This window comes from Ursus arctos, unplaced genomic scaffold (assembly GCF_023065955.2).
Source record: "Ursus arctos isolate Adak ecotype North America unplaced genomic scaffold, UrsArc2.0 scaffold_9, whole genome shotgun sequence".
NCBI classification, from domain to species: Eukaryota; Metazoa; Chordata; class Mammalia; order Carnivora; family Ursidae; genus Ursus; species Ursus arctos.
In genome coordinates this window covers 37,939,637-37,953,664 of record NW_026623111.1, presented here as the reverse complement: position 1 = coordinate 37,953,664, position 14,028 = coordinate 37,939,637, and the positions used below count along the sequence as shown (strand labels likewise).

The 14,028-nt window shown below is 41.5% G+C and overlaps 1 protein-coding gene across 5 annotated transcripts in view; it reads left to right on the top strand.

The window, feature by feature from the left end:
* CORIN (corin, serine peptidase) overlaps nt 1-14,028 on the top strand; it is a 228,265-nt gene that overhangs the window by 173,685 nt on the left and 40,552 nt on the right. For all 5 annotated transcript variants that reach the window (XM_057309874.1, XM_057309875.1, XM_057309873.1 and 2 more), the window contains 4 exons: nt 1,456-1,601; nt 2,217-2,324; nt 10,881-10,994; nt 12,928-13,038. In XM_057309874.1, coding sequence (XP_057165857.1) covers nt 1,456-1,601; nt 2,217-2,324; nt 10,881-10,994; nt 12,928-13,038 — 479 coding nt within the window. The remainder of the gene's footprint in view (nt 1-1,455; nt 1,602-2,216; nt 2,325-10,880; nt 10,995-12,927; nt 13,039-14,028) is intronic.

Below are 14,028 nucleotides of genomic sequence, written 5' to 3'. Positions count from 1 at the left end.
ACCTGTCCCTACCAGTTTTTAGCCAGACTGCAGCTGACCTTTCTGGAAGGGCTGCCCCATTTTATGAGGAGAGAGACAGATGGTGAACTTTGTTGAAATTAATAGTTTAAAGTTTAAAACTTTTTTAAAAAGATTTTATTTATTTATTTGACAGAGAGAGAGAGAGCGAGCACAAGCAGGGGAGTGGGAGAGGGAGAAGCAGACTCCCTACTGAACAGGGAGCCTGATGTGGGGCTCGATCCCAGGACCCTGGGATCATGACCTGAGCCGAAGGCAGTTGCTTAACCAACTGAGCCACCCAGGTGCCCAAAAGTTTAAAACTTTTGAAAATAAATAACATATTTGAAAGGAAATAAAAAATTCGTCTAGAAACTTATTTTGGTTATGTTTAGTTTTTTTTTTTAACTATGTAACTCATTTCTTAGGAATGTAAGGAAGGTATAGAAGTAAAAGTAAAAACAGGAAGTAAAGAAATGTGAGACATGCTGATACTTCTTTAAAAACACGCTTTGTGCAAATGAGATGACACACATGAAAGAAAGTACCTAGCACAATGCTTAGTCTATCTTTTGTTTAAAAAAGAAGCAAACACGCTTTATTTTAACCAACTTGGGCTCAGTAGGGATGGGACTGGGACAAGTACCAAGCTTTTCAACACTACCGGTCTAAGCTGCAGTGATGATGGCCACGCCTTAGGGAAGCCAGGTTGGCACAGGAAACAGCTCCCGTGGCGGGCCCCAGAGGGAGACACCTCTCAGGTGGAGACTGTTGTATAGAGGCCGCGACTCTGGGTGTCAGGCGATTCACACACGTTGAGAATTTCCTGGCTTGGAATAAAAACATTGGAGAATGTGTCTTCTTGAAGGACAAAGAGTGAGAAAGATAAAGAGCAGAGGAGAGTCTGTTTCCTGGATGTTGCTCAAGGGCATAAACTTGCTATTAGGAGATAGGAAGGTCTTGAAGATCTTAGGCACCACATGGTGAATATAGACAATATTGTATTATAATCATTGAACTTGCTAAAAGTCTAGATCTTAATTATTCCAACCACAAAAGAGAAATGATAATTATGAGATGTGATAGAGATTTTCTCTCTACATGGCAATCACATTATAATAGATAAATGTATCAAATCAACATGTTTTCCACCTTAAATTTCCATCATGTTATATGTGAAATATATCAACAAACTTCTATTGCTATTTCTGTCGTGAAGTTTCTCTTAGTGAAAATATGTTGCTGGCATGCACATCCTTTGTAGAGAGAGGTAGTACTCATTTTGTCTTCCCAAATATCAATTACATACCTGTGCGTCTCTACGTATTGGTATATACCAACACCGGACACACAGAGACCCACGCTCACACAGGATTAAAACCCTACATATATTCCTAACATACCGTCTCAGGTCTAGCTATTTCTGCTTCTCATGTTTTACCTTTCCTGCTCTCTTAGAGCGCTGTGCCAGCACTCCAAAGAACACTGTGAGTCTGTCCTTGGGATCGTGGGCCTACAGTGGCCTGAAGACACAGACTGCAGTCAATTTCCAGAGGAAAATTCAGACAACCAAACCTGCCTCATGCCTGATGAAGCTGTGGAAGGTGAATTTTTAAATTAATTACCATGGGCTATCTAACACGGATGGCCCTATCAGCTACCTTCTCAAGGTTCTCTGCTGTTAGTGTTCTTATTCTGTTCTCTTTGTCAATCAGGCTGCGTGGGTGAGTGAATCTGCGAACTTGGTTACATTGAAAAACTTGGTGCTCATCTGTTAGACCTTGTCTTCATTTTAAAAATAAATTGCAGGGATGTGTTTAATATTCCAGGTGTTTATCTTAACCATACTCAACTCATGGAGCCCCCATAATATGTGCATGCTGCTTTATACTAGGGGTCCTCAGGGTAATGGTGAGCATCAAGCCCTGGTTACTTCAAGCTTAAAAGCATTTAGAGGCCTTGGCAACATAAGATCATCAGGTAGAGAAATGGAATCAGGGACCTGCCCACCACTGGTGGAAGGATTAGAACAGGAAACACTTTGGACACATTAAGGGCAGCTGGGTAGTTAGAAGCATGGGCTCCATGGGCTATTTCAGGCTCTGGCAATCCATTGAATGGACATGGTTGTCCATGGAGCCACACGTAAATAGACAAATGAGCTCATGGTTCCAGGTTTTCTGTCTGTTGAAAATAACATGGCTCATTGTTTTGAACAGAATGCTCACCTAGTCACTTCAAGTGTGGCTCTGGACGGTGTGTTCTGGCTTCCAGAAGATGTGATGGCCAGGCCGACTGTGATGATGACAGTGATGAAGAAAACTGTGGTATGTGTGAGATGACACTTTTCTTGAATATACAAGAATGCCCGGTTAGGGTAAAGGACTATATTTAAAAATGTCAACTCTTCACTTATAAGTAGTGATGAGGATTGAATGCTAATGCATTTACTTTTAATATTACCAGATGACAAGGTAGGAATCAATAGGTGTTTTTCCTGTTAACTCTATTGGTTTTCCCTAAATTATACTTCTATTTATAACCTTGATGATATATGCGCAAATCCTTAGTAAAAGGAGAAGCACTTCACAAATGCAAGGGATTACTTTTATTATCGGAGATATAAAGCAGTTGTCACTTGTCTAAACGTCAGAATAATAGTGTCTTTGCATATGATTTCCATGTTGTTAAATAGGCGTCTAGATACACAAAGACAGAGTTCAGGCTCCAGCGTTCAAATTTTACTGGAATTCATTTTCATGGCCTCTCTGATTTTGTCTCTGTCAGCAAAGGATAAAACTCTTTCTGACGTTTCTGCATTGAGTTCCAAAATCACCAATGGAAAGGCCAGAAACGCCAATGGTAATTTGAGTGGAGCTAATTGCTATTTTATTTTCCTGCAAATCTCTGTAGTTGTAACCTCAGAATGTGTCAGAAAATAGGCAATGCTCTTTACTAAGCAATATTCTGGAGGAAAGCAAAATGATTGAAAGGCTATCCAAAAAATAGTTTGGTTATGATCATTTACCTTGTTCCGCTTACAAACGAATTGACACCCTTTGTCTTTAAAAGCACAAAGGGCAATACATCCTTTGAAATCATTTTATTCTTTTGGCCTTTGAAGTATGAAATATTGCCTTGCTTCCCAAAATGAATTTTACATAGTAGACATTGCCCTTCTGGTCTAGACAAAATGTCACAAGCAATAAACTGAAGTTCTATCAGTTGCTATAAATATGGACAAGTGCATCCTCTAGAAAATTAGACCTGTCAGAATGATGGTACAATGGCCAGGGGGTAATTTTGTTACAGAAGAGCATCCAGTGTTTTGAGAAGCTACTGTTGTTTGCTTGTTTGTGGTCTTTATGTAGAGAAATAAATCCAAACTCATGGAATATCCCATATAAATGATTTATTGGGAATCTATTGGATATGTTTGCTAAACGATGACTGCAGTGGGTTATGGTATTCTGAGATGCAATTTAAAATGGATTATCTTTGATACTTTAAAGAGATTACATGGTACTCTGCTAGGGTGGCTAGGCCTGAATATGTGGTAGGGGACTAAATATTTGAGAAACGTAAAAACTTAGTTTTAAATGGTCCGAGTCTTTGAATATATTCTGCAAAAGAAATTCAAAGCACTATAGGGTTAAATGACCCTACAATGTCAGGTTTCTAGTTGAGCCATGAGTTTTTATCAAGACTTTATTCACACCATTAAAGGTGCACCAGAATGATAGAGTCAGTGGTCTAATCCCATCAACACTCAGTATATTGGCGGCACTATTGAGACTGAGGTCTAGGCATGGAAAGTTAAAAGTGGAGAGAAATGGTAGCTCAATTTTTAACTTTTTAAGGGACCTCTACACTGTTTTCCAGAGTGGCTGTACCAACTTGCATTCCCACCAACAATGTAGGAGGGATCCCCTTTCTCCACATCCTCTCCAACAATTGTTGTTTCTTGCCTTGTCTATTTTTGCCATTCTAACTGGCGTAAGGTGGTATCTCAGTGTGGTTTTGATTTGAATTTCCTTGATGGCTAATGATTTTGCAGTGTGGAGGTCCCTTAAAAAGTTAAAAATTGAGCTACCCTATGATCCAGCCATTGCACTACTAGGTGTTTACCCCAAAGATACAGACGTAGTGAAGAGAAGGGCCATATGCACACCAATGTTCATAGCAGCATTGTCCACAATAGCTAAATCGTGGAAGGAGCCGAGATGCCCTTCAACAGATGACTGGATTAAGAAGTTGTGGTCCATATATACAATGGAATATTACTCAGCTATCAGAAAGAACGAGTTCTCAACATTTGCTACAACATGGACGGCACTGGAGGAGATAATGCTAAGTGAAATAAGTCAAGCAGAGAAAGACAAGTATCATATGATTTCTCTCATCTATGGAACATAAGAACTAGAATGATCAGTAGGGGAAGAAAGGGATAAAGAAAGGGGGGGGTAATCAGAAGGGGGAATGAAGCATGAGAGACTATGGACTCTGAGAAACAAACTGAGGACTTCAGAGGGGAGGGGGTGGGGAATGGGATAGACTGGTGATGGGTAGTAAGGAGGGCACGTATTGCATGGTGCACTGGGTGTTATACACAACTAATGAATCATCGAGCCTTACATCGGAAACCAGGGATGTACTGTATGGTGACTAACATAATATAATAAAAAATCATTATAAAAAAAAAGTGGAGAGAAATGAATTCATTTGGAGTTACATTAATTGCTCCAACAGTATTCACTTATGAGAAACTCTCATTAAGTTTTTCAAAGTGACTGATGATAGAAATTTTACATATATTTTCCTTTGGGATGTATGCACACATTTGAATGGGGATGTCCGGTGCTCTGGGAGAACGAGACACTTAAAAACAAATGAAGAAGTCACGCTGAAGGGGGCTTACTGAAGGACTATTGGGAAATCATCCACTTCCCGCTTGTCGTTTTCTCAGTTGTTCCTCTGTTTCCACGGGCATGCGTGGTACCATCTGGCGGTGCAAATGCCAGCTCCACTGAAGCTCGGTGTCAGCCCAAGCTTCACGTGTTTCTGATTTATTCTGTCCATTGTGGAGTTTAATGCATTTAAAGGCTTGGGCCTTACTCAGTAATGTGGCAATTAACTATTCAGTCTCACACACTGAAGATCTTTCAGAACTTCTAAAAACAGTATGGGGTTTTCCTCTCAAAAACAATACTTGTTTCATTTATCTATAAAATAATTGGGGTATTGGAAATTTTTTTGTGTTTCTTTGGCAAATCTGCAGAAGGAAAACATGGTAGCCAAAGCACACCGTTTATAAATATGCTTTTAAAATACAGAGTTTCCCTGCAATCCAGAAGGACAGCATTCCTTTGAAAACTTCATAAGCCAAAATTGTGTCAAGTGAAGAAGCAAATACCATTAATTTACGTGGAAAAATTTTTGACTGTTCCCAGGTCCTAAAAATATCCTCCCTTAGGCTTTTCTAATACCTACCACACATCTTGCTCATGGATGTACAAAATGAATCTTGATAAAGCAGAGATGCTCACAAGGTCAAACCTATGGTGGCTTGCTGCTGAGAAGCTGAGTGTAGTTCTCAGGGAAGGAGCCGGGGGGCGCTACTCACTGCTCAGGGTGCACGCTGCCTGTGTAAAGCCTCACTGCCAAACAAACGCTGAAGTTATTTTCCTTTTTCGCTATTTTTCATAAAAGGGAAAATCCTCTTTGGATTTCATTCGGTTAGCGGAAACAGTTACTAACGTAGGCCTTCCGTAAAAGTGAAGCGGCATGATGCGAACTTTCGAGAAGTGGGGGATACCTGTATATGCATTAGCCTTTAGCAATGGGCAATGTTGCTCTGAGGGGTCTCTGGCTTTTGTGGTACATTTTTGTTGTTGAGGTTGTTTTGATTGTGTAATTGCTAATGTAAACAACAGTTGAAAACACTGTCGGTATCAGAAATGTTTTCAGCAAGTATTTGGAAGAATTATGCAAATCTGAACACATCATTCCAGAATTGCTTCATGGGAGGGAAGCCTGAAAAGTGGGAGCGATTTACAGGGTCACCACCGTGTCAGCACAGAAGAAACTTCGTTGTCTTAGAAAAGGTTGATGGTTTGCCGTTCATTGAGCATAGATGCTCTGTGGACGGAGCTGTCTGTAAAACTAGCAACCTGATGACAAGTTGATTTTCAACACACCATTTTCCAAGCACTGATAGCTAAGCAGTAAAGGAAAAGGTGAAGATCCGGTCAAAGACGTGAACAGGAATGGCATCAAAGAAAGGACAGCTGAGGGAAATAACAAAGGGTTACATTTCTGGGCTTTGCCCTCATGCAGAGATTCGAGTGGGTGAGACTGAGGTTCGATTTTGCTCAGCCTGTGTCCCCGATTTGGGTGGGCTGCCAGCAGAAGCAAGGGGGTACCTGGGCCGTGGTGTGAGCAGCACGTCTTCTCAATGGGGGCAGTGAAAGGAGAATATAGCGAAGACAGTTTCATTATATTTACTAGGGAAATAAAACCCTTTATTACACAAACACAGCATCACAATTACTAATTGGTCACTATTCTATATAAAAGGGTATACACCGTATGGAGAAAGATAGACAACAGTACAAATTCCCAAGCGTCATTAAGTGCCTTTCTGTTTATCTTCAAAGGATTAAAAATCTTTTCATCATCTATCTTTGATCTCCTCTAGGGCTCCAATAAAATAAAATCTTTAAATATGACCTTTTCTTGGGATCAAAGCACCTTTAGGCTGTGTTCAAAGCCTCTAATATTTGTGGGCTGTACAGCTTGATTTTAAAAGTTTTCCAAGAGACCTTTTTTTCTATCCATTTGGACTCTTTAATGGTATTTGTATAACTTCTCACAGAGGACGCCTCACCTGGCATTTTTAGCAAACAGTAGTCTCCATGCCTGATTTCTCTTTGCTTGTGGAAGACCCCGACTCTGCTCTGAGTAGCAGAAACAGTGAGAGGCATTGTGTCCGCATCATGTCAGAGACCCGCAGATGTGCCTTCAGGATGACTCTTCAGGATTGATCTCTAATCCCTCGGTAGGGTTTAATTTTCCATGTTAACGAAAAGACATTCTCCTTCCCTTGAGGTATTTTGCTACTTGGTTCATTGCTTTGCTTTCTTACTTGGCATCCTGGCCAGGCAGACTGAAATGGCGGGCAGGGCTCTGTGTAGACCTAGCCTTGGATTTAATTCTCAACTCAGTGCACAGAGGCTGTGTGACTTTCGGCCAGTCACTTAATTTCTCTGGGCCTCCGTTTTCTCACCTGTAAAATGTAGGGAACACTCACTTGATCCTCCCAAACTTGGAATGCTTATGACAGGCTTGATTCATTCCTCAGGAGGCAATACCTAAGCCCCCATCTGCCACAGTGCTAGGATATCCAGGAGGCGACTGCCCTCGAAGTCACCCAGGGATCTCCCTGGAGGGGAGGGGTCCTGTCTTGCTTGGTCTTGCGTGTGGGAGCCCAAGGTCTTGTGTATGGCGGAGGACAGCAGGCTGGCATGTCACATCCAAAGCATGAGCCGGGCGAATTCCCTGGTTTGCGGAGTAAACACAGGCCGCAGGGTGGTGTCTCTTCCTGGAGGCTGTGCTTCTCTGGGGATAGACCGCCCTGTCTCCAGGATTAGTCACCAAAGGGGGGCCCCCAGCCTGTAGTTGAAAGCCCTTTCTGCTACCCCATCCCACCTCCTCGTAGGGTCCTAGGCCAGCGCATGTTGAAGGGGATGATATGGGGTGTCACCCCTAAACGGGGGAGGAGGGGGAGAGGCTGCCGAGGACTTGGGAGCCCTATGGTCTGCGCTGGTGTTGCTGCCCCTGATGGTTTGGCCTGAGATGGGGAGGAGGCAGGTCCTCTGCTTGGGCTGCTGCTGGCCCTTGAGATTGGGGCTCCATCTCCCAGGGCTGCGTGCTCCGGAGGGGCCTTCACACCTGCTAGGCATGAGTCTCGCTGCTGCAGCTCCTGCCGTGGACCCAAGACGGCCAGATCCAGACTCTTCCAGCCCCAGCCAGTCCAGGACCCAGATTCATCTTGCCCCTTGCTCTTCTGACCCGTTCCTCCCTGGAAACATTTTTTTTATTTCATGAAGCTCCAATTAGCAGACCTAATGAGCGTACCTCCTCACCCTATATTTGCTTGAGAGATTCTTCCAGTACAAGAAGCAGCTGCTTTGGGGTGGTTTGCTGCCTTTACCTGTGATGACAACTCTTAAGACAGAGGAAAAACAGGTGCCCCAGCTCAGGTGGGACCGGCCTCTGGTCGGGGAAGGCTGCTGCATCCCAGAGTTTTTGTGAAAACGAGGGATTGAGTAAGTGGAGAACCCAGCACAAAGCTTAGCGCACTTAGTGTGAAGAAACATCGGGTTTCCCTGGGACTGTGGGGGGTTCTTGGAATGAGGGACAGTTAGTGCTCAGAATGGGCAGGTCCTGGGCAAACTGGGGCGAGTTGGTCACGTTAGCAACACACCGTGGGTATTGTCATTATCTCTGCGCTGGGGTGGTTGTGATTCTGACATAAACAATTATTTGGTTTCATAACCTGCAGCTGCATGAAACATCCTGCCCCATCCATACCTGTCTTTAACTTTTAGTGGAGTCCTACTCTCCTTGCTTTAAACCATACATTTAAAACATAATTACACCAAAGATGTCACTTTAAAGGGACAGTTTGTTTATTCTTCATGAAATAATAACGCTGTCTTCCCTGTGACCAATGTCTTGACCTCTTCATCTTACTTCATTTATGCTCACTGTAATTCCACAAAAGGGGCATTAGGCCACACAAATTTTTATTAGAAAAGAGAAGATATTGCATCAAGAACTGGGGATGTACTGTATGGTGACTAATATAACAAAATAAATATTATTTAAAAAAAGAAGAGAGAAGATACAGAAGGGGAAGTTATGCTTTTGGGTACTCGTTTAATCTTTAGAACAACCGTCTGTAGCAAGCATGATTATTACTATTTTGGAGACATGGAAACTGAGGTTCAGAGAAGTTACGTAACTATCCAAGGCCGCACAGCTAGTGAAATTGGAGCTAGGATTCAACTTCAGGTGTCTGACTCTAACGCTGTCCTTGCCTTGCTTTCTAGCCCTCATGCGCATTGTTCGTTCTCAGTTTACAGGGGACTGCAGCTAAGGGCTTGCACCTGCATCTCCACTGGATCTTTCTCTTTAAGGCTGTGATTTGGAAGAGTTTATTTTCTCTAAATCTCAGTTTCCTCACTCATAAAATAATGATCATAATATTGACATTGTGGTATTATAAGAATTAAAACTAATATTTATAATGTGGATATATAGTGAATAATGAATATTATATTATTATTATTATTATTATTATTATTATTAAGGATGCAGGTCTTACTTATGTCCCAGAAAATCTACTTTTGTGGTCTTTCATCAGCTCATTCCAAAGGTCCAAGTTCTTCAGACTTTTAGGAAGGGTACCACGTGAATAATCAGAAAGGCTCATGCTGTTTTCTCTCATTCTTTACTAGCGAGTGCTGTGGTTTGTGACAAGCCTGTTATTGACAGAACACCAGATGATGTCTGTATCTGCTGCTAGCTGAGACTCCAAATAAAATCCCCATGAGTTCCTGGAATAGACATTGCTGGGCCTAAGAGCATTCCAGATGTAGAGCTAGTGAAATACTCTCACTGTTTATTTCCTCTATTTTTGAATGGTGAAACACTTTCAATCTAATTTTAGCTCATAATAAAAATTTCTCTTCTAGTGACTTGTTTTGATAACTATTTTCAATGAGAATTTTGAGAAAAGAGGATTTTTTTCTTATAATGGATTCCAAGAAATACGAGTCAATCATCTACAAAATTTCTCTGAATTATTTGTAGTAGGTCAAATGGGAAATAGCATTTTTTAAGAAAGTCCTGATTTGATCACTGCTTTGCATTTCACTCACCTTAAACTAGATGATCTTTTCCCAGGAAGGGGAGAGACTTTTTGTTCCTTACATGCAATGAAGTTCCATTTAAAATACACGTGTGTCGAAGGCCAGCCGAGTGCTAGCTGGTGTTGCAGCATGGGGGAGGGGAAGGGAACCCAAAGATGAATGTCATGGGGACTCTTCCTCGATGCACCTTGCAGCCTGGTAAGGACCATCAATCCCACTGGAGTGACGAGAACGCGTTAGACTCTTGACATGTTTTAGCAGTTGTGTGAAATGCACTGCATTTGATTGAAATGGCATTTATTAAGTTCATTGCAAGTTCCTGCTATTTCATAGGCAAATTACAGTTCAAGCTTATAGTCCTGATCTTGTGCAAATTACATTCATTTCTCAAATTAATTGATGAAGTTGATCTCCTTAGATCTCTTAGACTCTGTTACTCAGGTGACAGCTTTTGTACCTGGTTCTTATATTAGTTTTGTAGGTATTTGGCCTAGGAGCCACCTCTTACTAAACGCACAGATGGCCTTTCCATTTGTTGACTGAAATTACATTTTAAGGTAATATGCATTTAAATCACTAGGTTTTGGCATATTTACTTAAAAGCATAACATCATTTTATAGATGAATCTTATGGCAAATTGACTCAGAAAGCAAAAGGAACAGCTAAAAATGAGCGTTAATGTATAGTTGCTTTTTCATTTTTTCCCATTTCCTATATGTCACTTTTGATCTTCTCTTAGGAGAGCTGTCCTATTTATATTGTAGTATGGAGATTATTGAGTATTTCTACTCTCAAAATTACATTTTTCATGGTATAAGGAAGTCAAGACTTTTTAGGAAGAAAGAAATCATGCCTTTGTACTATAATTTTTCTACATTTGTTTGATCAAATTCATCATTATTTTGATATCTATGTCTATTGCAAATAACCTTTTCTTCTGTCTCCAGGCTGTAAAGAGAGAGATCTTTGGGAATGTCCATCCAATAAACAATGTTTGAAGCATACAGTCATCTGTGATGGGTTCCCAGACTGTCCTGACGGCATGGATGAGAAGAACTGTTGTAAGTGCTTACCTGCATTAGTCACCACAACTTTATTTATGTTAAATACCGCTCATTTGGAATATAAACTTGAAGTTTGGAAATACGCATTAAAAGCTTTTACTATGTTCAGATCTTTTGATCGAAACTCCACTTACAAAAATACATGCAAGGACATAATCAAACGTATGTAAATTATATGCGCGGTGATATTATTCTAGCATTATTTATCACATAGAAAAATTAAAACACCCCAAATATCCAAAAAGAGGGAACATAAAATACAACCATAAAATGAAATAATATGCAAACATTAAAAATCAAATTAAAAGAATAATTCCTCCTGGGTTCATTACACGTCATTAGTTGAATGAAACAAAATGCAAAGTATTATGTGCGCTATTGTCCCAAGTTTTTAAAGTGCATAGACCCACATATAGAAAAAGATCAGACGGTCCCAAGAAACAGTTTACAATGATTATCTCTGGGTGGTGGGATTATTAAATTTTTGTGCTTTTCTGTCTTTTCTACATTTTCTAAATGAATGGCCACCACTTTTTAAACTAAAAAAAAGAAAATTATCTCTCAAGATGTTTTATCTACTAGTAACAGAAAGCCCAACTCAGACTGACTTAAACAGTGAAGACATTTATTATATTTTATTATCACATGCATCAGATATGTCTTGTATTATCATATTTAGAAGTCAAGTACAGGATGGATTCTTGAGGCCAAATGTGGGGGTTCAGCACCTCTTCTGTGATTCTTTTAGTTCAGCTTGACCATCTACGAGGGTCAAAAGATGGCGGCCAAGAGCACCTGGGGTGCCACGCTTCCTTGAACATATCCAGGAGGAGTGATGACCTCACCCTTATGTCTGGAATATCACTTAATATCACTCAGATTGGCCAACTTTGAGCAAGGTTCCAGCTAGCATTCAGGGGTCTTTGTGTGGATTAGAAAAGATACTACCTAAAGAAGCACCCCTTAGGGAGAACCAATTAGAAAAAGATGCTGTTTCCTTTAGGCTGCCCCTGTGTGAGACTAGGATGCATGATCTGGCCAGCAGGGTTTGGGTACGAACTATCTTGGAAAGCACAACCCATGAAATGGTAGGCCAAAACTCTGGTCTTGGGTCACATGTTTACTGTTGGACTAATAACATTACCCAGGCGAAAATAGTTCTAGTTAGAAAATGCCATGTCCCACTGACACGAATCAGGGTCTTCTGGGGCTGTGGGGACCTGAACAAAATCAGGTTACCTTAAAAAAGGAGAAAGAAGGGAAATGGATATTAGGTAGGCAATTAAAGAGTGTCACTATGATTTTTTTAAAGATTTATTTAATTGAGAGAGAGAGAGAACAAGCGGGGGAGGGGCAGAGGGTGAGGAAGAGAATCTCAAGCAGACTCCCCTCTGAGCGCAGAGCCAGACTCAGGACTTGATCTCATGACCCCTAGATTATGACCTGAGCTGAAATCAAGAGTTGGGTGCTTAACCGTGAGCCACCCAGGGGCTCTGATAGTAGAGATTTTTAAAGAATAAACATGATCCAATATGTGGACAGAGCTTGTTTCCATCCTGTGGCTACGTCATTCTACTCAGCCCCAGTCCTCAGCTCATGCCATTTCAGACTGTAATCCTGTTCTCTCAATCTTTGGAATTTCTGCTGCTCTGGGTACCACTTTTTCAATCCTAGTGTTAGAACTAGACAATCCAGTGACTTGGGGGAGATGATGGCATTATTTAAATGCTTGCTGTTTGTATAGATTGGCCTCTGTGATATGAGTTCCTACCAATTCCGTTACTCTGTCTTGATAGCTGTTTGGAGGCCCCAGTGACCACGGCTCCCCTTCCTTCCACGCTCCTGCGGACAGATGGTAATGTGCGTGCTAGTGAGAATCACTCTGTTTCTGAAATGTTTCCGTCTTCTCGCTTCTTGTTCCCGGTGCCAGCCTTTTGCCACGATGACGAGCTCGAGTGCACCAACCATGAGTGTGTGTCCCGTGAGCGCTGGTGTGACGGGGAAGCCGACTGCTCGGACAGCTCTGACGAGTGGGACTGTGGTGAGCTGTGTGTTTCCCCTGTGGGCCGCGCACTCTAACACCCGTCAGCCACTGAAGCGTAATAAGTCCTCAGTGACTTCACAGAGTTTACTGACCAGTTTCACCTGTTCTGTTTAACGATGACAAGAGCTGACAGTAGTGATTCCTATACATTGTTTCCTACTCACAGAACATTTCCCCCTAAGTTATCTCGCTCTTTGAAATGTCTATGTGATATGTAAAAACATTAGGTTCAAATTGTTATGGCCCTGTAACTACTAGAATACAATTTTTAAACTCTTTATTATCACCCCGCTTCAACAATTACCAATATTCCATCATTCTGTATCATCGACACCTCCTGAAATAGGATTTTCAAGTGCATCTTCCATCTTCCCTGTAGTCTTGCTCCAGATCCAAATGAGACGACTAGCGAGTTCCTTACACGGACAGGACTTAAAGGCATTTCCCGCCAGTACCTCCAGGGCTGCAATTTGTAACCTTGAGTTTGATGACTTCGATAGCCCCACACTCATGGCTCCTTCCATTCCCTGGGCTCTTCACTCAGTCCTTGGCCTCCTCTGCCCAAGCACGATCATCATTTGTGTTGTGATTAATTGCACGGTGTTTCACAAGTAATCTGTGGCGTGTTAAGTAGAGAGGATGCTCTTTTATAAAATGGAAATTAGTGCACACCCCAAATTAATCCTAACTTAACATCGCTTCCATACCCTTGCCTTCTCACGTGCTTTCTTGAAAGGAGATGATATGAATGAAGGTACAACTAACTCAGATTTATGCAAATCATTGGATAAACTCGTGGGAGGGGGCCCCGCCTCTAGTTGTCTTCTAACTTTGTGGTTCCTTGAGGGCAGAGAACATTTCTAATTCGTTTTTTTTCAGTCTTCCACCACACCGAGAGCAGTGCTTTGCAGAGGGCAAGCACTCACCACATGGTTCTTAATTAAAATAAGTAAAAACAAATGTATGCGAGTGAAGGGAAAGCATGTA